Source organism: Musa acuminata, chromosome BXJ3-8 (genome assembly GCF_036884655.1).
Source record: "Musa acuminata AAA Group cultivar baxijiao chromosome BXJ3-8, Cavendish_Baxijiao_AAA, whole genome shotgun sequence".
Classification (NCBI taxonomy): domain Eukaryota; kingdom Viridiplantae; phylum Streptophyta; class Magnoliopsida; order Zingiberales; family Musaceae; genus Musa; species Musa acuminata.
Genome location: NC_088356.1, coordinates 43,512,540 through 43,536,124, shown reverse-complemented (window position 1 = coordinate 43,536,124; position 23,585 = coordinate 43,512,540). Strand labels below are relative to the sequence as shown.

The following is a 23,585-nucleotide window of genomic DNA, read 5'->3' as shown; positions in this document are numbered from 1 at the left end:
GTTGATCCAAGGTTTACAATACCGTATCGTACCGATATTTCAACCTGGGCTCGGTACCGCTACGATACAGTATACCGAGCGGTACATCCAGATGTACTGGGCGGTACACCTGGGTGTACCGAGTACTATAGCACTGTAGTAGTGCTACAGTGCACTGCTACAGTGCTATAGTACTCTCGGATCGGGCGTTACGACTCGGTACGATAGACCCTAGTAAGATCTTTAAAAAGATTTAACCATTCAATAACTCGAATGTGCTTTTACAAAAGTCTCCTTTTCAATGATTTTTTTGAATTATGGTCACTAATTATAATAAAGTATTAACATATTATTCATTACCTGTGAAAGTTTTCAAGGGCGATTCGGTCATTCGGAAATTATCAGAAAATAAATACTTTGGACGGCTCGGATCGACCCACGGTAGCATGATTGATCTACCCGCACTCACACCCTAAGATCTCCCGCGCGGCGAACTCCCAACCATCAAAGATGCACTCCGCTCCCCTTCTGAAGAAGGCATAAGGAAGGAGGAGGAGAAGTTGAAAGGTTTTGGAGATGCGAACGCGAAATCAATCCAAACGCCGGGCCGAAACGCCACCCGGTTTGTTTCCCTAACCCTATTCCCTATTTTGATTAGTTCGGCGCAGAAACCCTCATTTGTCGATTCTTCTCCGCAGCCCAGAATGATTCCGAAGTGGGAACCAGTTCTGGCGCTAAATCGAAGCGTGGGAAAGGTTTTGTAACGATTTCTTTCTGTCATCTTCATCGATTCATTTATTTTTTGAAAGTGGCTTCGTTCTGGTTACTATTTACTTCCAATTTGCGCTTTTAGGTTCCCTAACCGCTAGATTGGAGGAGACGACCGTCAATATATCGAAAAAGGCAACTTCTCACACAGCTTTGAGCTCTAAACGGCGGAAAGAAAGTGTCACTTACCATGGGGAGCCCGAAGAGAAGGTTGGCCCATTTCTAGTTCTTTTCCCCCCAAGGTTATAAACATGAAATGTTGTTAGGTACGCTTTAGAAGCTTTGCGTGGGGCCTTCGGATCAGTCATTATGGAACCACAGGATGACTTGTTGTGATATATGATGTTTGCTTACGCAGAGACAGAAGGATGGTGTTATCTTTGAGTTGTTCTCTTCGTCTGCTCGAGCATTCATGACTACTTAGCAATTTGAGTTATTTATCTGCTTCATTGATGAAAATTTGTTCTCTTTTATGTTTGTGGTAGCTGTCTGTGGTTGTTTGATTCAGTATTTCTGAACGGTGAGAGGATGATAGGGTAAAACACATTATGATAAGAGTAGGCACCGAGACATAAAACTAGTTTTTGTAGTGCATTTTCATTATTCTATAAAGTTTATGCCATAGTTTAGGTACATACTAATGGAAAATATTCAGTTCCTATTATCTCAGGTAGAGGAATCAGTTGGAAAGAATAGTGGAAGCATAGATACTAAAGATTGTGTTCATGAATTTAATCTGAAGGGTTGTAGTACCAGGAATGGTAAAGGAAGCACATTGGTAAAAGAGGGTGATGCAGAAGACATTTCTTATGATGCAAATGAACTAGTCTGGGAAGAGGGTAGCATTCCTGTTCCAGAGAATCTAGAAGGTTATTCACATGATGTTGGTAGGGAGATCACTGTTGAATTCACTGACTCACCATCGTGTTCTCAAAAGAAGCTTCCTCGAAGAATTTCTGCTAAAGATAAGGTAATTCTGAATTATCAAGACAGGTTTATGTTTAAGGATGTACTTCTATGCAATGTGTGATTCTTTTTAGGGCACTGTTAATATGGCAAACATAGGGTAATTATTATTTCAGGAATTAGCAGAGCTTGTTCATAAAGTGCATCTGTTATGTCTACTTGCAAGAGGGAGGATTGTTGACAATGCTTGCAATGATTCTCTGATTCAGGTTCTTGTATTCTGCTACATGTCAATCTTTGTACATAAAACAAGTTTTCTTTTAACTTTCAGATGTTTTGCAGGCTTCTTTACTTTCACTTTTACCAGTCAACTTGCTGACAATAGGAGAGGTTCAAAAACTAACAGCTAACAGATTATGTGCCCTTGTAAATTGGGTAAGGGATACTTTTATGAGTCTGAATATTGTACATAGCAGATACTCCTTGACATTCTCACAAATTCTGTACTTCCTGCAGTTCAGTAATAATTTCCGTGTAAGAAGCCAGAGCATTGATAAGGGTTCTTTTAATGCAAATATTGCGTATGCCCTTCAAACCCAGGAGGGGACAGCTGAAGAGGTGTTTATCTCTGTTGCTATTTTTTATGTATTTTTTTACTTAATGATTCTGGTCATTACTTTAGATTGTGAACTTCATTTTCAATCTTTAGATAGTTAATGGAAATTATTTTGTGAAGTTTGAATTTTTCTTCGCTTGCCTGGCTTTTTTATTTGACTGCAACAATTTGTTGAAGCAGTTTCTTTCATATCTTTTATGTTAGGATCATAGCCAAGTGTGAAACTGTAAGGTAAGATCACATTAAGTAGGTCTGCAAAAAAATTTCGCAATCAATGAATCACCTGTTTTGATTCTCAGAGTAAATAGAAGCATTTGTTCAGAGAATGAATATAGATGACATCAGAATAGACTCCAAGTACTAGTATACTGGTAGGTTATTGACATTGTTTGATGAAGAATTATTAATCAAGGCTAAGAAGCACAATGCAGGTAAGTAGACTTTAAATTTGGAGGTCATCCATGAGCGCATTCATGTCAGAAGTTTGAAAGCATTGTAGACTAGTTGATATTGAAGAATATAGATTAAGGTATTAAGTCAATGCTGTAAACCCGTTCTTTATTAACATGCCAGTCAGCTAATGAGGAGAGCAAGAATTTGAGACTTCTCCATATCAAGACTTTTAATCTCGTACCATCTCGATGTACCGAGCTTTGCTCGGTACGATACAGTACGGGTTACCGAGAAAATTATAAAAATCAATTATAGCCTCATCGTCATTGCCTCGTCCTTCTTTTCCTTATCCTTCTTATCGTCACCTTGGCTGCGGCCTTTGACGTCAAGGAGGTGGGGAGAAGAAAGACGACATTGAAAGGTTCTTCGTGCAACGACAGTGGACAAAGGAGACCGTTCGGAGATGAAGAAGACTGGGGTCTTCACTGTCTTCGTCGCGGCCACCTCTTCTACTGCTCTCGCCGCCACCTCCTCCGATCCCCACTCCACCAGCTCCTCCTCCAAAGAGGTATGACTCTCCTCGTTGTTACCTCTTGGATTGAAATCGTCAGGGGAGGGAGGCGTCGGATCGAGATTGAGAAAGGGCATGGAAGACAAGTTCACATCGAGGTTCAATGGGCTCAGGTTCATTGAGACGCTGGTGACGACGCATCGGTGACTCTGCGGTCCTCTTTCTCGATGTTTCTCCCTCTTTTTCGAATGCCCTTTTCTTCCTCGTCTAGCCTCACCTCACCGCAGCCAAATACCTGATACTGCCTAGTAGTGGGCGGTCCGCGTGCCGATCAGCTAGCGAACTGATACGTACCGCCCATACCGAGTGATACAGAATGGTATTAAAAACCCTGCTCCATATATTATTTTATAAAATTTTATGATCAACTATCTTCCTAAAGTTTGTCATAAATGTAAATAAAAGAGGGCTTGCCATACATTTTAGAAGGTTGTTTGGTGGAGTTGGACAATTTACCTTTTCAGTTGCAATTTATTCTCACAAAATTGGAATAATCCTCCGATCTCCATGAAGACACGGAAAATGTTTAAGACAAGGTGAAATGATTGCTATTTACAAGGTATAAGTGCCAAAGACTAGCCCATTTGGCACAGATATAGTTTATTACAAAAGTTATTATGTGTGAGGATTTGATAGTTGCAAAATAAGGTGCCAAAAATAGAATTTTGTGATATTGATACTTAAGGAGGAAGAGTCCATGGTTATTTCAAATAGTGATTTCAATAGGCGCTCGGGCGAGGGGAGGCCCGAGCGTCTCGCTTCATTTCCAGGCGGCGCGCTTCAAAGTGGCATCACTTGGGCGCTCGCCCGAGCCCAGGCATCGGGTGCTTCAGGCGAGTGCCCGGGTTAACCCTGCACGCCGCTCCCGCTGCCACTATCGTCGCTCCCGCTGCCACTGCCACTGCCACTGTCATTGCTCGGCGCTCGCCACTCCTGCTGTCGTTGCTCGCTGCTATCGCTGCCACCGCCACTGTCGTCGCTCGTTGCTTCCGCTGCCGTTGCTCTCAATCAGCAGCCTTGATCTTCCTCTTATTCACACTCTTCTCACTTCGATAGTATACTGTTAATAGTATATTAACAGTATATTACTAACTGTATACTAGTAATAGTATTTTTATTTATTAGATTAATAATATATTATTTTGATTTTAATACTGTTAATTTTTATTTATTTAAAATTATTGTTATTGTTTTGAATTTTGAGACTTTTTGTTAATGTGATATTGTAATTTTACAAGATTTTTTTAATTTAATATCGTATTTTTATTTAAATAATTATTTTATTAATTATATTATATATATTTATATTTTAGTGTCTCACTTCGCTCGGGCGAGCGCCTAGCGTCTCGGGCTTTGATGTCTAGCACTTTTTAAATCACTGATTTCAAACTTAAAAGATGAAGCAAAAGCAATGCTACTATAAAGAAGAAAGAAAGGTATGACAAAGTCGAACTAGAATAGATGTTTTCTCTTGAACATTGCATAACACCTCCACAAAGCTCACTTAGTTGTTATTGGCCATCAAAGAACATTATTATGCTGATTGTTTTGATGCCCTTGAACACAATTCTTAATATTCAACTGTTGTTTTCCTTATCCTGGAGAAATTATTATTAATCAAGGGGCTGAGTAAGATATTGTATTTTTCTTCGACTCTGGTGTCTCTTACGACTGTGAGATTCTTAATCCATGGTCAGGTTGGTTTAAATTAATTTTATAATTTGTCTTAAATATGTCACACTAATTTTTATCTGATCTTTGAATTGGCAGTGAACTTTATCTCATTGCATAAGTCTTATATATCTGTAGGTGATTTCTTGGTCAATGAATAACAAGAAATGTGAATCAAATGTAACTTTGGTTCTTCTAATGCAATTTTGTGCTCCTTTTCTAGTGCCTTCATGTCTTTTCAATCCTTGCCTGAAGTTTAAATTTATATAAGACAAGCATTGTGCTTTCTTTTTGTTCAGTTATGCATATATATATATATATATGTGTGTGTGTGTGTGTGTGTGTGTGTGTGTGTATGTGTATATACATACATGTATGTATATATACATATACATATGTATATATCGCTAAGGATTTTACATTTGAGTGAAAGATATAGATAGTAATTCTTGGTCTACTTACTTGAAGAATTGCATGAAATGTTTTAATAGTTGGATTTATTTGTGTAGGTTGCTGCATTGTCAGTGGCCTTGTTTAGAGCTCTCAATCTGACAACTCGGTATGTGGACATGATGGTTAAACAGTCAAATAGGCTATCTAATTTACAATTAGCACTTGTCGAACCACAATTTGAATATCTTTTCTTCCATCTATAAATTTGTAGTTTCATAAAGTGCCCTTTTATCTTTCTCAGAGCTGTCAGTTGAGGTTAGTGGTTTTATGGGAGGTAGAGGAGGGTGAGAAAAGAGGCTTTGAAAATTATATATTAAACTTACCCTATTATGCTTAACAGAGATTATTGGTGAGAAAGGATATCGTATTTGAATCTAGGATTAATTTTTTTATAATTTGGTTGAATCTAAATTATATTTTTATTCATTGGTTTTTGGATTATTTTTTTTATTTGGATGTTTGAGTTTATGTAGTATTATCTTTATTTATCACTGAAAAATGATGATAAAATAAGAAAGAAATATGATTCTGGATAAGGTTGGACTAGGAGATGGTAGGATAGAGAAGATATAGTCATTTTCTTATTCAACCTTATCTAGTCATAAATGAAGCCTTAGATTATGAAACATGTAGAACAATGTTGTGATACAAATTTCTAGTGATCCGCAGCCTTTGTCCTCAAACATGGCCCCTGTGAAACGAGAACAAAAGACTCCACTCTAGCTCTATTGGGTCAGCTCAAGTCTTGTGAGGATAGTGTAAGGGACGAGCCAGGGCAACCTTTCACAATGGGGGCTTAGTAATCTTGGATGCCCCTACCATATGGGCTGCCCAGGGAAAAGACCCACATTTTGTATCAACAACTCAAGATTACTTAGTGGCTTACATAATCATCATAGGCAGCTCATTTTAATGTTTGATCATATTTGGTCAAAATTGATGGGTCAATGAGGTCAACTCCTACTCCTAATCTGCAACAATAGTCCAGATTGACCTTTATCCATTTGGAGAGTTCTAAACTAAGCCCAAACTTGATTTGATCACTGGTTTCTTAGGTGTTTGAGACTCATTGGAGGCACCGATGAGTGTCAGTGGTGTGGATAAAATTGACAGCTAGCTAATTGACATATCTCTTTTTCCTAGTCAGATAAGGATTCAGAATAGATTGTTTAAGAAATATGTACTTTTAGATGGAGTAGATGAGTTTTGTATCAGCTGAGGAGAGTCTATAAATTGGTATTATGTAGCCCTTAAGTTCTAGAATTGAATTATTGCACTACTCAAGATCTCATCTTCTAAAGTTCTCTATCTCTCTTCCCTCTTTTCTTCTCCTACTTTTTTTCTCAATCTTTTTTCCCTCTTTTATCTCTATGTTTAACTTAGACGCTTCCTTTTTCCATAATGTAATAAGGCACTTGATAGGAGACAAATTTTCATATTAGACAATGGTATGATGAATTTTTTTGAGGAAAGAAACTGTGATTTTTCATATCTAATGGTCTTGCTATTTTCTTTATCTATATGATGGATATTTCTTTTAGTTCCTTAGGATCTTACTATCTTCATTATTTGAGTATTGCTTTCAGCTTTATTCTTGTTATTATAATTCACTATGTCTTTCTCTTCTCACCTTTTTCATTCTTATTTCAAGATTAAATTCTTGTAATTATTTGTTGCATTGTTATGTTGTCTTACACTTGTGATTGATGCTTTATCAAGTCAGCATGTGGATTTGCATGACAATGTTACCCTATTTTAGATGTTCTCTTAACAAAGCAAGTTTGAAACCTTTGAGATGCCTATTTCTTACCTTGAAATTCATTTGTGGTCTTTTACCTTTATGTCATGCCCCGATATTTGAAACCAACAAAACAGTATGATTTCAAATGATTGTAGAAATATAAAGCAGGATCAATGCTAAATATGAATCCAAGAAAAAAATTAAAGATAAAAACTAGTGTACCTTCATTACGAGACTTTGAGGATAAGTTTAGTGCAGCAGAAAGATGATTGATGCATTCCAATCCAAGCGAATTCAAGTTTTTAGTTTGTGAAAGTAGGTTAGAATTTTTATTGATGAATTTAGGAGTATTTTAATAATTTTTAAATGTTTAATAAATGTAGGATGAGTCTTATATAAAAATTTTGCAATAACGCTCAATATGGTTTGGTATGGGTGTCTTTATTGGTCCGACAACCTACCAACATAAAAACATGGTAAACAAGTGGTACACCTAGTACAAGTCTTGTATTGCTCCTTACAAGACTTGTACCACCCAGCATGCTCGGTAAAGGGACTTGGGGGCCTGGGGCAATAAATTTTTCAGGCTTTTTTTGAAACTTGGTGTGTACCAATGTATTGAAACATGGTATGCTGGTATGGGATCTGTAGTGGTCCCGAGCAGGATCACTATGGGTTTGCTAGCCAAAATTAAAATCCTTGCCTTATATTATTATTTTGGTTTTTATTATACATTCACTTGAAAAGATGATATGATTAGATTGGAATCTTGGTTAAGAGTTATAGATATATTTGTGTTGGGAAAAATTGATTGGGTCCTTATTTTATATAAGCATTTTTAGTTAGTCTATAAATAAAGCATTAGATGGTGAAATTTGTATGACATTGATACAATGAACTTTTTGGATGAAAGAAATAGTATATCTTTACCTTACTACTTTTCCAGGAGGGCAAGTGTTAGTAAATGGTAAGGTTTCTCCTTTGCAGCTTAAGTGAGGCTTGTTTTGCTTTTACTTGTAGAGGTAAGGTGTGGATATTCACCCTCCCAGATTGGGATTTTAGTCATGAAAACAGTCTCTATGGTTGTAGGAGTAAGGAATCATACATTGCCGATCCCTAGATCCCAAATTGGTGGGTCTTAAGCACATTGTTCACCCTTTTACAATTTTATTGTTTTCCTTGATGGATATTTCTTTTTGACTTCTAGTCTTCTTTTTTCAATATATATTCTATTAACTCTTGTCATTTCACTCTTTTTTTCCCTTATAACAGATTTAGTTGTCTTTTAGTTGGTCCCATATGATGCAAAATGGAGAGCCATGGTAATGGATGATTTTGTCATTATCTAGTATAATATGCATCACAAATATAAGTCAATGAAGTAGTACAATGAATACTTAAAGACAATTAAGTTTTTTAATTGGACTGTAATATAAGAGAAGCAAGATACTTTGGATAGGTTTAAGGTTTGAAGGAAGAATTAAAGATGAAAAGATATATTATCATAGAGCAATAGTAGAAAAGAAGGCCAAAAGCCTTAAGAAATTAGTATTTTTTTACATCAAAAATTCATCATGAGATTGTCACACAATTTTCACCTTCTAAGACTATTTGTAGATTTACTAAAAATTACATATAAGATCATTAACTTCTCCTAGTTTAAAATCATCTAGGTACTTTAGAAGATAAGACTTCTATCAATCAAACAAAAGTAAGTCCCAAAAAATAATAATATGTCTTACAAGAATACAACTAATTATTGATAAGAAAACTTTCCAACAATTCCTGAAAAATGAAAATAGACTAATCTAGACTCAGTCAAACTAAGACACCTAGCTTTTCGTAGACTAAGATGCTCAGATTGCTGGGAGTTGTTGTGTAGTGGCTTCTTCTTGTCATTTTTTATTCCACTTAGGTTTGTTTTAATTGCAAAGTTCTAATGATCATATTGTTTAAGGCATTGGAAAATGAATTCTGAGATTTTGTTAAAGATTCTTATAGAACCGAGGTTTATGTTTGGTAATATTGTTAATACTGATATAGCACAAACCTGTTGGTAGTTGCATGCAAGTGAATAAGATCTTGGACTGGCTAAGCTTGAACAGTTCACAGACCGATACCAAGTCATGCCAGTTGGTCTCGGCCTATATCATACAAATCCTGTTCTAAATTAAACTTGTGCCGATTTGTAATGATCTGTATTTATTGGCATGCCACAATCCACTTTGATATGAGGTAGACAACTGACTCTGGTTGGTTTTGTGTTTCAATATCTCATCCAATTGACACGTACCACTCATATCAAGGAGTATGGGTCAACATGCAAATACATGATATTGTCTATTGACTTTAGATAGTATACAGTTTTGGTTGTTGCAGTTAGGCTAGAGAAGCTTAACTGATATCAGAAGATGAACTTGGGAATTTGATGCATCTTCAATGGATTCTTGTTGTTGACTTAGAGAAGCTTTCTGTGCAGGACAAGCTTTCTATCCATGACAGATAATGTTAGATGCACTTGATTATTATAATGCAACCTCTTTATTTCTTTTAAGCACTTTCCATCAGTTACTAAAGGAAATGCTTTGCTTCAGGTTTGTGTCTATTCTTGATGTGGCTTCTCTCAAGCCAGATGCTGATATAACTGGAACCACAAAGCAAGATGGAGCAAGCATGGATATGAGAATATTCTCTCCTTCAACTTCGGTCTTGGCACCTAGTCCAGTTAGTAAAATAACTGGTGTTCATTTACTGAATAAGAATAATGAAAACTTGGAAATATCTGGTAAGGATAAGTTTGATGAGGAGCAGCAAGGTTCAGGTTGCAAGGAGAATTTGCCTGAGGTTTCTGCAGCTGCTTGTTCTTCTAATGATCCAGTCAGTTATACATCAACCATTGGAATGTGCAATAACAAGTTTAATTGTCAGGACACAAAATCAAAAAGAAAAGGGGATATGGAGTTCATGTTGGAGATGGAAATGGCCATTTCAGCAACCACTGCAGCTGTTGCAGATAACAAATTACATTCTGAGATTGATGAGTCACCTGTATCTTCGGCAAGACTAGCTTCTTCTGTGAAAAAACCAACACTAAGAAGTGCTGTAGATTCCTCAGTTTCAATGCATGGTAGCTCTGGTGCAGTTTGGTCTAGAAGGACTGGGCCTCCTTTGTACTGGGCAGAAGTCTACTGCAGCGGAGAGACTTTAACAGGAAGATGGGTGCATGTTGATGCTGCAAATGCTATAGTTGATGGTGCAGAAAGGGTAGAAGCTGCAGCTGCTGCTTGTAGAAGACCATTGAGATATGTTGTTGCTTTTGCTGGAAATGGTGCTAAAGATGTGTCACGCAGGTATGAACTTCAATATTTCTATCCTAAAATGGACCTTTCTTAGATAAATATGATTATACAACTCAAAATACATATATATCTAGTCAATCTTCATACTATTATTAAGGTTGAGAAAAGCAAAAAGTTCAATTCAAGAAATTTGTTTCTTTGAAATTAACTGTATTACTTGGTTTCCTACAGAGATATTGTTTAGATTTCCAGTCAATCGCTTGATTTTTCTGATTGCCTTCTTTTTCCTTTCTCTTGTTTCCTCTTGCTATGAGCCAAGAACAGTTGTATTATCACTCATTCATGAACAAAGAATGCACCAAATAGGCACTCATTTTAGGCAGTGAATTAAGCAGATTGATGATGCCACAATGCCATTACTTGTTGCAACTAATTGGTTTATTCAATAACAGACTGAACACTTGGCAAAAATGGTTGTATATCCCATTCGTGGATTATAGCCATGTTCTTGGTATGAGCTGAAAGGTATACTTTGGAATGAAGTGGATGCTTGCTGACTGGTACTGACCGGGTGGCTTTTGTATAGATCCATATGGGTTCCGTGCTGGTCAATGCGATTAGTTCAGGTCCATGCTGGTTCAAGCTGGTAAATGGTTGTCTGCTTGCACCTTGGTCAGCCGAGTCATGTGCTCATGAGTTTGCATGCCTACACCTAGGTCATGTTTCACACATTCTTAACACTTGCATGTTGAACCAGGCTCATGGGGCTTTAGACTGACAATGTTGAGTTGATTAAGCTCATGGTAGCTCAGACAAGTGCCTGGGATGCCCAGCGCCCAAATGGTTCATCTTGGTTAGCCCATCTGCTGAAGATGACATTCTCATCTGAGCAACAGTAAGTTGAAGGTGCCTCGATAAAGCACATTGAGGTGCTCGGGTCTCAATATCATAGTGCAACCACCTTAATTCAACACATTTGTCTCTTGTGTTTGTTTTTAATGTCTCACAAGCTTGTGATAAATTTGTTTGAGATTTATATTATTTTATGTCACCTTGATTTCTTTCTCTGTGATTGTAAAGCTACTGTTGATATGGGCCTTTGCCACTCAGGATCATGTTGCAACCTTATGACTTATGTCACTTGTGTATGCTTATAATGCCTCACAAGCCTGTGATAAGTTTGCATACAAATTATTAGATTGAAATCTGTACAAGGAACAAACAAAAAATCCCAACTGCTATGCTTTGCTGCTGGGAGAGGAACTTTGGTATTTATAATCATTGAAAGAGAAATAATAAAAGAAAGAAGAGATATTAGGTTTTTTCCAGTGAAGAATACTCATTAATACTGCTGAAAAAAATAGGATAAGAGTGAGAAGAAAGAGAGGGGGCCTAAAGCAGCTAAACTACCATCCACATGGAACACAATACCCATTCAATATTGTACTGCAACTAGTTTTGAATAGTGTATCGGATGCTTAATAATATAGAGTCTATATATCGATACAAGACCATCTACACTAATAACAAGTAGTTATTTAACTTAATACAAGCCAGGACACTTGAACCACTAATTTAAATAAAATAAAATGTTGAAAATGGTAAAAATATATTATTATTTAAATTTTACATAATCATATTTATAGGGGTAATGTTGGTCCTTCGCAAAGTGGGTGACCAGGTTTTACTCATGGAAACAATTTCTCTATTTATAGATGTAACACTTTATTCTTAGCCTGCATACATCTGCTAGAACTGCTTTAGGTAACTGCTCTCAATTGTGGTTATATGGCATGGATTTGTGGGGTTGAAACTTGATTGGATATTTTGTTGGACTGTGAGAAAGAATTACCCTTTTTTGTATACCTTTATCTGTGAAGCTTCTTGATGCCTCTCAAGGACTTGTGGGATACTTAGAAAATAGCATGGTGAGGCCAGTCTCTATTACCAGTATATAAAAGAAATCAATTTTGAGAAATCCCGTTTTTAAACAACTACCCAGTATTTTACAAGAAGTTGAAACTTGAAAGAATGTGCTTCTTATAGATCATGAAATCCACTTAACTGTTTTTCAGGTATTGCATGCACTGGTACAAAATTGCTTCCAAAAGAATAAATGCACAGTGGTGGGAAGCAGTATTGGCACCGCTAAAGAAGTTCGAATCAGCTACAGCTGGAAGTGTGGTTCAATTGGAGGAATTGCATGGAAAGGCTCCCTCTGATCGAGAGAAGAAAGTGATCAGTTCTGTTGAAATGAATTTCAGAGATAATCAGGTTAACTCTCAGAGGCCCCTAGAAAGTCCATGTGATGCTGATGGATTGGGTAAGAAAGTGTCCAATCTTACCAAGTCACTGGATCTTGAAGCTTTACCTAACTGCCTTTGGATTGAATCAAGGGACTCTCTTGAAGATATGGAACTTGCAACTAGGGCTTTAACTGAACCTCTTCCTACGAATCAATTGGTAACTACATGAGAAACTTACAAGTAATAACTTGGTGATTTTTGTGTGAAGATAACTTTTTCCTAATGCATTGTTATGCAATGTAGGCCTATAAAAATCACCATCTTTATGCTATTGAAAAGTGGTTGATGAAGTATCAAGTCCTATATCCAAAAGGTCCAATACTTGGTTATTGTTCAGGTCATCCTGTATATCCTCGGTCTTGTGTCCAGAACCTACAAACGAAGCAAAAGTGGTTACGGGAGGGCTTGCAAGTTAGAGCTAGTGAAATGCCAGCAAAGGTGTAAAGTGTAAACTATCAACATGATTATGATCCAGCTGCCTTTCTTTTATGTAAACCTTTTTTTTTTTCTTCTTTTCCAGGTAGTGAAACGTTCAAGATATTTTGTCAGTGGACAGACATCTGAAGTAGATGTTCCCAAAGAGGATTATGGCAAACCTTCTGTAGAACTTTTTGGGAAGTGGCAATTGGAACCACTACAACTCCCCCATGCTGTAAATGGGATTGTGCCAAAGGTGATAGTATACTTCACTTTCTACTAAAAAAAAATCATAGTTTCTTTTTCCTTATCCCTTGGCTTAAAAGTGACCTTGTTTGTGTTTCTCTCTTCTGGTTTTTTAGTCGTCATAAATTCATTGGGTACATGGAGTTGCTTCTGCAATTAGGATAAACATTAATTATTTGGAAACCAAGTTTATAGTCAGAAGTCTTGTGCCTTATATGATGTTGCACTCATGTCTATAATGCGGATTAGGCATAATTTAAACTTCAGATGCGCATTTTTTTAGTCTTTATTACTAATCTCTGTAGCAACAATGAGACTGTTGTTTTAGCTGATTAGGCTTATTGCTATTATCAGTCATCGTGGTGAAATTTGTTTCTGAATTTCTAATTTGATTAATTAGTAACGCTATGCTTTATATTTTTCTACTTTTAGTTTGTCACTTTGTAAAGAACTTTCAATATGCTCACACTGATGTGTCAATCATTCTGTCATTTCAAATCTATTTATGTAATACAAGATGTCTTCGGAAGACATCTTGTTTGTGACGTCAACTAAGATTCATCGTTGTTTACTTATTCTATGGTTTTCTAGTACTTCTTTCTAGATATGCAGTATACAGCTATACTATCCATCTTACTGCCCTGAATATTTTTGGTTAAATATTTGGTCGATGTCTTAGGTAATTACTGACTCATTTTTTTCATGAATATCTATATAGAATGAGCGTGGTCAAGTGGAAGTATGGTCTGAGAAATGTCTCCCACCTGGTACTACGCACTTGAGGTTACCCAGATTGGTTCCAGTTGCAAAGAGACTGGAAATTGATTTTGCACCTGCTATGGTTGGATTTGATTTTCGAAATGGCCGCTGCATTCCTACATTTGATGGGATTGTGGTTTGTAGTGAGTTCAAAGGTGCTATCTTGGAGGTAAGCTTTATCAGGTTCATCTGCTTCCGGTTCTTAGTTTAATTTTAAAACTTTTCTTTGGTTCTACAATCTGCAGTTACCACAATCCCAATTCTAGACTACATATCCTAACGTACATGTTTTTAAGGAGCAGACCTCTCCGGACGTCATTGCTCACAATGTTGATGACTCTTGTAACTTTATAATTTTATAACAGTTTTTTGTTATTGAGTTTAATAAAGAGCAAGTTACATGTGATTTGCCAACTCTGACCCATGTTATTTGATATTTTGATCAGAGCACCTTGACTGATTATTGTATCATGTAACTGTCTCAAAGTGGTCAAAGGCATAAAGTACTGCATTCTAGCAGTTGTCTGTTTATTGTTTACTTAATTTGCCTTTTTAAATATTGAAGAACCAGTACAGACGGTTGGCAGACTACAAGTGCAATAAGATTAAGGACCTCATGGCCACATTATGTACGTCTGATGTTAGTGCATCACTAGAAAGAAGTAGGAAGCACCTCTCAAAGAACTAGCATCTGCTTCAAAATCTTGTCATGTCTTGTTAACAAAACTTGCTAAACTCTTGCTGACTCACATCAGATACTTGAAACAAATGAAGGCATATGTGTTGCACTTTGATACTCGTTCTGACTGATAGTGGGCGGCTTAGGGCACCTTGAAACTTATAGAGATGTTGATTAAAAGAAACACAAATTTTGGATTTTGAATTACTATTATGTGATAACCTTATTTATTTGTATTTGGACTCGAAGTATTTTTATGAATTTTGTTATGTGAATGACTGTTATTCTGTTTTAAAATTACATAGAGAAACTTTACATAGTATCTCTTCATATTATAAAACTTTTGCAATATGTGGTAATTTACTCCTTATTCATTGGTACATTCATGCCTTTTTTGTCCTTTCAGAAGATGTCTTGTTGGCTTTCCTTGCATTCACATGGATAATATTGCAGCAACCGACTGCTTGCTGCAATATGTTCACATCTAGATGTTTATTCTGACTGATATACCATTATTTTCTGTTGGAATCTTCATTTTAAATAGGCATATGCAGAAGAAGAAGAAAGGAGAGAATCTGAAGAGAGAAAGAGGAATGAGAACCATGCCCTTTCAAGGTGGTTCCAGCTGCTTTCCTCCATTATTACGAGACAACATTTGAAGAACTCATATGTGGACTCATCATCCACACATGAGACTGTTAGCAATGATCAAAAGAGTAATAGAAATGTTTCTCAAGAAAATAGTCCTTATGGCAACATGCCCTCAGCCTCAGAATTTTGCGATGGTTCTAGTCAAGAATTAAAACCTGTTTTTCCATCCGATCATGACCATGAACATGTATATCCTGTGGAGAACCAGAGCTTTGATGAAATAACGTTAGTGTGGACCAAGCGATGTTCATGTGGATTCTCAATTGAAGTGGAGGAATTTTAGCAGATCAATCTTGCACTTGTAAGTTATTCTCTGCTGGAAGTGTATTACTTCTCTAACTAGGTTACTTTCTCGTATTACATATTGTATTATCAGGGCCTTTTTACATCGTTTCATGTTATAGGTTCAAAATCCGTACTGCTCAGTTTTTTCAAGAAACAAACAATTGAATATCCTACATTAGTTTGATTCCTCTGCTCTTTTTAACTCAACCTCCACCAGTCATTAGTAATTAAGCCATTCCAATTATATATTCTCTGAATTGTTTCATGCATTGGTGATCTATCTTGTCGATCTATCCTGCTGAGCTCTCAGTTTCAGTTTTGTTTAATTCCAATCCTAATTAATACAAGCTCTCATATATGAACTCCAGAACACGTTCCCTACCAAAGAAATGGCCCTTTAATTTGGTGTCTTGTTGTCAGTCTTGTTTATCCAAACCTTGAATGGTGCCATGGTCAACAACAAGCTCTAATATTCCAATTATTTGTAGTTGGCATCAAGTTCTTTTTCCTGCGATTGGGCTTTGTACAAGGTTCTCTGCACATGATTAGGGAATTTTGATTATATGCTTTGTCCCATATCATTTTCATTAGTGTTTAGTAGTTTAGTTTACATTTTAATTTCACAAGATAAGATAAGGCATCTGCTAAGTATGCCCCTATTAAAGTTTTATGGGAAACCTAGTGCATAAACTCTTTTTTTTCTTTTGCCTTCATTGATGGTTATGTTTTTATTTGTGTCTGTTATGTTGAATAAGTACATTTTGTAACCTTATTAGTTATTTCTTTATGATCACCATTTTGCCTTTTATTAGAATGACCTTATTGTCCATTTTGACTTGCTTTTCCTTGTAAGCAGCTGCCAAACTCATGCTATGCTACTACTCATGCACTATAATTAAGAATTTCCGGTATAAATTTTGGTGCTTGTAAGCCAAACAACTTGATGGATGTTGAAATATCTTTCCTGCTTCATTTGTCATAAAAAAAAAATTATTTTCAAACTTAATTTCTTATTGCACCTATCTGATCTATTTATGCCATTTGTTTAGATATGTAGTGATTGGCCAAAAAAAGTTAATAAAAATAATTCTAAGCTTTTTGTGATCCTAACCTAAGAAACCTTATGACCTCTCTTTTGAAAACTTAGTGCACTATTGAGATTAACAAAAATAGAGTAAGGTTGCTGTTGGATATAAACAGAGCAGCTGATTGTAAACTAGCCATTGGATGCAAAGTTAGATTAGAAGATGTTATTTAACTGAACACATCAACAGTGCATCCTTAGAGAGGATTTTGGTCGCAGAAGGGTTCATGGTGATATAAAGTGAGATTAGAAGATGTTATTTAACTGTACACATCAACAGTGCATCTTTAGAGAGGATTTCAGTCACAGAAGGGTCCATGGTGACTCCTTTCTAAATATGATGCCAATACGGCCATCTCCATGAGTCCATGGCGACTTCAAAATATTTTGGCTACATTTTTTTGCACTTAGAAAAAGGTACTTCTTGCCTAGTAATTTACTGCTAGACTGGGAGAATAGGTGGTGGAAAAATAGAAGAGGAAAATAAATAAAAGTTACAATCAACTAGTAGCCTAGATTGTGAGAACAGGTGTTGTAAAACAGAAGAGGAAGAAAAGAGGAGACTAGTCACCTAAGCCTAGATTTGGTGAATAGGCAGTTAGAAGAGGAACAGAGGAGTATAGTCATCTGGATTTGGAGAATAGGTCATGGAAAACAGGGGCAAGAGAAAGCAGATTGTATGGCTTTGCAATTCTTACATGGTGCACTGAGGCTAGGAGCACATGGATGCATGTCGTGTTCAGTCCACAACACTTGAAAGCTATTTGTGACAGTGATAAAAAATGGCATATAAATAAATAGAAGGTTAGTTGGTTTAGCAATGTAGGATTGAAGCCTCTCTCACAGGTTATATTCACTCCATGTGCCGGAAACGCAAAAATCTAAGAAACCTTTTGAAGAGTCAAACACCTTAAATTTTTTAAAATAAACAAAAGCTTTTCACTATTTTCGATTTAAAGATGAGTTAACTCTCATAGGCAATTAAAAAAATAGAGGACATAAGACTGAACATTTAGGGCTGGAAAATGATATCTGCTTTGGATTTTTTTTTACTGCCAAGAATTGGACATATGGATTAAGTCACTTGTGGCTTTTGTGTTTTTGTTTTTCAAATTGGTATTCTGGAACTTTTCCTTGTTCATCAACTTTTATGTAAAATTTGCTTTTTTTGCTTTCTACCCTAGTAGGTTGGATATTCTTATTCTAGTTGCTTTAGTATGACTAGGAGATGCTTTAGTATAATTTCTGGTTGCAAAATTCTGGGTCTCAAATCACACTGTAATACTTTTTAATCTAGGTTTTGAGGACCTGGTGAGATCTACAACATCAGTATTATTTGAGGACCAAATACGAGCTAGCCTCATGCCCAAGTCATTGGTAATTGAAACCATGGTTTTTTTATTTCGAAGTGTACCGCCTGGTACGGGCGGTACATACCGGACCAAGATTCTCTCAACACACGGACCGCTCACTATCGGGTGGTACCAAATTTTTGGCCCCGCATCGAGCGATACGGGGTTGTATCGGGTAGTAACTGTTAGAATTTCGACTGTTACCAATCTGTACCGAGTGGTACTGGTCGATTTCAACCATTACCGACCTTTTAGGCTAAAATAGTTAAAAACACTAATACAATATGTATTAGTGTTTTCAATTATTTTAGGCATACCGCTTAGTACGTCCTGGCGTACCATCGGTATGCCTCGGTACATACCGTATAGAGCAAGGCTCGATACACTGATATAGACCGAAATTGCGAACCTTGATTGACACTCGTTTAGACAATTTAATGCATCAGTCCAGGACCATATGTTGCATTACTTGAGTCCCAATGTGAAATAAACTATCACATAGGTCAATTGAACATGATGAATTATTGACTTCAGCTTTAAGGATGATTACAGATTACAAATGGTTACTTATACCCCAGACTTTATAGCTCGGTGAATTTTTATTCTCGAATCATAATTAGTGCTATTTTTAGCACAGTTTTGTTTTTTCTTCATCAACATCTGTTTAGTTCAGTTTCGGCAGACCAAAGAACATAAAAAACCAGTAAAAATTAAAGGTATTGAGTTCATAGTTTGACTACTTAACTTTTTCTTTGATGTCTTCCAAAATTTAAATCTCTTAAATAGGAAATAGTTGCTTTTGGTGGCTTGTCCAAATACCAGTGTCTCAACTCTCAAAGAAGACACCAAAAACAGTGTGTTCATAACCATCCTTTCTGAATGGGTACTTTCACAGTTAAGTTTGATTTCTTCAGTCATATGCCTCTTAGTATATGCAAGGTTTATGTTGGTTTATTCAGAAAGGCCATCAGGTATATATATGCATTCTTTAGAACCCATACCTGTTCTATTTTGTTTATAGATTTTGGTGAGAGTATATCGGTTATGTAGTCTTCACTTTGATTGAATGTGCTTAATGGCTTTTCGTCCGTCAATTGTTTTAGCTTCTGCTGGTTCATCTTTCATGTTCATGGGAGATTATAAAAGCTTTTATTTTGACAAGTTTTTCCAGATGATAGTACTCAGTATGCCTACCATACTCGGGATAGCACTAACCATCTTTTGTTGCTGAACAGCATCTGACAGCATGCTTTTGTGAAAGGACAAATGAAGAAAAAGTAATCTCAATCATCAGAAGGATGTCCCAATCATCTGTAATATATAGTTCTTTTATTTTTCAACCTTGTCTGTGCAATTTATCCAACCACAGTAACCAGAAGAAATGTTTGACTTTGGGATGAGTAGCTGCATACCCAAATTTGAAGCATTTCTAGTTGTGATAACACCCAAAGTTAAAAAATTATATAGAGTTGGCTTCTGTTTGTTACAACGGTTGTTATGAAATCATTCTCAATATTCCATTGTCTAAATGTTTTGGAATTTTCACTGATATCATCTTTTTGGAATTTTCATTGGTATCATCTACAAGTTATTGCATTCATTCCACAACTACACCTTCTGTTTCAAGTAGTTATTAGATTCTTCCTGTGTACAAGGACGTACTGAACAGCAAAGCAAGGGGCTAAGTAATGGCTTCTTTATTGCCACAAACAGTATACAAGTAGTTCATCAGTTTTTGTCCTTTGACAGTCATTATTGAAGCATCATTAAAGCTTATCAACATTCACCTGTGGTGGATGGATGTACTGTTACAAATTTCAAGCTTGTCCTTTTTGTAATCAAACACTCCACAGAATAAAAGAGATCTTTGCATTCTAATGCATGGATCATGTTTAATGTCACTTGTTTTGCACACATCAGAGTATTTAGACCATGGTTGTCAAAAATCGGATTAGACCAGTTATCTGACCGAAAAAAGGGGTAATGGGACTGCTGACCAGTCCATACTACTTATCAGACTGTCTTTTCTTAAAAATGGCTTCGAGTTGATTCAGTATACCATGAACTCGCATGAACAGGCTATGTCAATGAAGGCCGGTCCGATTTTATTACAAAGCATAATATAACTGGAACACCCTCAATGAGAGTACAATATGTCGAACCAAACCCACTTCTGCTGTCCATGAGAAATGGATACAATGGGGTGGGTTCAGATCTTCATTGGCTTCTTTCTTCAGTCGTTGTTGCCCTAATCTCATGGCCAAAAGGAGAGAACAAAGTATGGGCAAATAACACAAAAACAAGATGACGAGAAAAGAACAGAGGTATAGTAATTGTGTGTGCTTTTTTTTTTTCTAATTTTGGTTTTGTTCCAGAGATTGGAAGAGATTTTAAATATGATTTCTGTTATAATTGACTTAATTCCTTCTGTTTTATGTAGCATTTTTCAATTGATGTTTACTGTTGTGTGATTCATTGGAAGTATCTTGACATCTGGTTTATGATCAGACCCACAACTGTAACACCGATGCCACTTTTAGACTTGGATTGGATTGAGAAATCATAGGTAACAAGAAAATACTTTCTAGGAGTTTTTCCTGCTCTAAGTATAAGAAGCACTTTGGTGAAGATGAGTGTGATCATTTGGGGTGTTTTGATGTTGTCAACACTAATATCGTTTCTCGTTTCTGAATGATTCTTCATTTCATCTACAACCTTTGGAAGTTTGGATCCTCATCTATTAGGTAAGATATTTCACAGGATTGTTTTGGACATTTGCGAGTTGATTTCAGGTTTGCTCTTTTAGTTATTTAGAGGTTAAATTCTAGGGTATAAAATTGCTCTCATGCATTTATTTTTTGCCTCTTCAAGTTGACTTTTGTTGGTGAACTTGCCGCATGCAATGGATAACTTCAAGTTGAGTTTTGTTTGTGATCTTGCTGCATCTGATGTATAATCTACTCTTCATTGACTACATTCTACATACATTATGTATTCTGGATGCATGTTTGCATTTAATACTTAAAAAGTTCTTAAGAATTTATTTCATTTAACATAAGAAGTCATTAGAAGTGTCTAGTTAATTTTATATTAATTAGTTGATAATTGATAGTCAATGTTTGTTTAACCTTATTAGTTAATATTCTCGTTCTTGAATATTGGTATTTTTGCATTGTTAGGCATAACAATCTTTATGTTTTACTTTTTCTATCTACTTTGTATGTTTTTTAGTGATTAAGGTTGTCCAAATTTTCCATAGTTTTTTGTGTTCAATATTGTTTTAAATATTTCTATTATGTTATTTATAATTTGTTTTTTTAATTAATGAAACATGTGACTTTGCTGATTGACCAATTGGTTGAACCAGTGACTCGAGGTTTAGTTCAAGTCAATGAGTGGCTCATTTCTCATAACTATGATTTATGTGAGTATATTACATCTTCAACATATATATTAGATGTTCATGATATGATAGCTTAAATTATTAATGTCCAATCAAGAGATATGGTAATTTTGAGTGATATAATTAGTCCCACGACATTAAGAGATAACTAAAGTGTGAGGTGGTAGGAATTAATTCCCTTCACTTGAGTGGAATCAACGTTTACCAGCCTTCTCCAAGATTATTGTCAAAGACTAGGACCCCAGTGACCGGAATCCATTCGTCACCGCCCAAGAAGTTGCCGACGGTGAGCTCACAAGCCTCCGACGCTCTCCTTAACGCGTGATACCCTGGCCACTTCAACCGGTTGCTGGTGCCGGCACCGCCGCCGGTGTTCATTGACTCCCCGTAGTTGTAGTGTGCACAGCGCAAAGCTTCCGTTCCACCGGAGCCACCCAGTGGATCTTTGAGGCCGGCGGCGGGGTGACGACGCAGCAGTGGATCGATATGCCTGTGTTCTTATGTTGGGGTCGACCCGTTCCTGTACGGTCATGATGTCCTTCTGGTTCCTCATTGGCCGTCGAACGAAGATGTTGTAGCTCTGGAGAGCAGCTACCGCGTCGCCGAAGATGAAGTCGACAGTGCTGTAGATGAGCTGCCGCTGCGAGTGCACATAGAGAGTGCCTTGGTAGCCCTTGAATCTGCAGCGGTAGAACACGGAGAGGTCCGACCCTGATCGGAGGGCGACGGCTTGGTTTTTCTCCGGTCCGGCCATGTTCTCGAACGTCATGACGTTGCCGGTGATGGATGCAACCACAAGGCGGAGGAGATCGAGAACGAGGCAGTCAAAGATGAATGATTGCATGGGGACGTCGTAGTGATTGGAGAGGCTGGAGAAGTCATTCAAACAATGCCAACCATGTGCATGATTTGATGGACTAACCTCAACAATCTTATTTTGTCTCAAAAACATGTTAGTGGACTCTACAGTCAACACCAAGATTACAGCCGAAAGAAAAGTATCAACAGTGCTCCAATTCCATCTCTAACACCAAAAGTGGTGACTTGATTCGAAGTTCATGGAGGAGTTGCATGAAATCCTCCGTTTACGTAGAATTAGCCTCAGTGGTGACAAGAGAAACGTAGGTGACTTACCGAAGGTTGCAGACCTGAAGGTTGTTGTGATGCCGTCGTGCACATTCTTGCTGCCGGTCACGACGGTGGCATCTTTTCCGTCGTCAAAGTAGTATCAGGTTCACTGTCGACCTGTTGGTCTCCACAGTCTCACTACAAACGTTAGCCTTCAAATAGATCACGACCTCGAATCACCGTTTCGATGGTGGGCAGAAGCTGCCGCAACGTCCAAGATGATCATGAAGTCCAAGGTTACCATGGGGCTAATTACATTTTACATTTTATATTTAGCTATCTTTAACGTCCTGATCATTATACTTTAAAAAGTTATATTGATATTTTTATGATTAAAAAAATAAAATATCTAAGTTTATTTATCCTAGAGACATTAGTTTTCTAAATAAAAATATAAAAATAAAAGAGTAAAAATATAATTTTAATATTTGGTAGCAAATGATGATGTCACTGGTATCAACGCAAACGTGGTTGCTAGACCACCTCCGACGACGATAATGTTCATTCTCATCGTGACACCACCCACTTCCACGAGGAGCGTGTCGTTGACCTCATTGTCACTCGCCCCACACCACTCTACATCTTGTCAACACTGACACTAGTATCAACGCCAACGACGTCATCATCATTCATCGTCGATCGTTAAATTATCTTTTTTTTCTTTATTTTTATGTTTTTGTTAGTAAAACTAGGATAAATGGACTTAGATATTTTACTTTTGTAACCTCAATATAATTTTTTAAAGTATAAAGATTATAATACTAAAGATAACCAACTATATAGGTAATATGTAATTATCCGGTCACCACGATATCGACTATCATTGACAAGCCCTCCAACTAAAGAAGCTTACGATCTTGCCCGAGACTTATGAGATG

At 36.8% G+C, this 23,585-nt stretch overlaps 1 protein-coding gene across 2 annotated transcripts; it reads left to right on the top strand.

The window, feature by feature from the left end:
* The first annotated feature begins 443 nt into the window (after positions 1–443).
* LOC103995254 (DNA repair protein RAD4) lies at positions 444–19,725 on the top strand. 2 transcript variants are annotated; one of them, XM_009415805.3, is made up of 15 exons: positions 444–601; positions 678–734; positions 833–957; positions 1,418–1,717; positions 1,830–1,922; positions 1,996–2,088; positions 2,170–2,271; positions 5,414–5,463; positions 9,693–10,448; positions 12,473–12,860; positions 12,947–13,141; positions 13,224–13,376; positions 14,085–14,294; positions 15,349–15,756; positions 19,412–19,725. In XM_009415805.3, exons 1-14 carry the CDS (start codon positions 556–558, stop codon positions 15,736–15,738), a joined length of 2,958 nt encoding a protein of 985 aa, XP_009414080.2. In that variant the 5' UTR covers positions 444–555; the 3' UTR covers positions 15,739–15,756; positions 19,412–19,725. The 2 variants fall into 2 exon arrangements, with proteins under 2 accessions (XP_009414080.2, XP_009414079.2); XM_009415804.3 differs by having other exon boundaries at positions 1,403–1,717.
* Positions 19,726–23,585: the final 3,860 nt, after the last annotated feature.

Bases quoted from the DNA above. Each gene is read 5' to 3' on its own strand.
- LOC103995254 (XM_009415804.3), top strand. From the start codon at position 556: ATGCGAACGCGAAATCAATCCAAACGCCGGGCCGAAACGCCACCCG. The intron at 2,272-5,413 runs GTGTTTATCTCT...TTATTTGTGTAG, and splicing joins AGGAGGGGACAGCTGAAGAG to GTTGCTGCATTGTCAGTGGC. The intron at 12,861-12,946 runs GTAACTACATGA...TATGCAATGTAG, and splicing joins CTCTTCCTACGAATCAATTG to GCCTATAAAAATCACCATCT.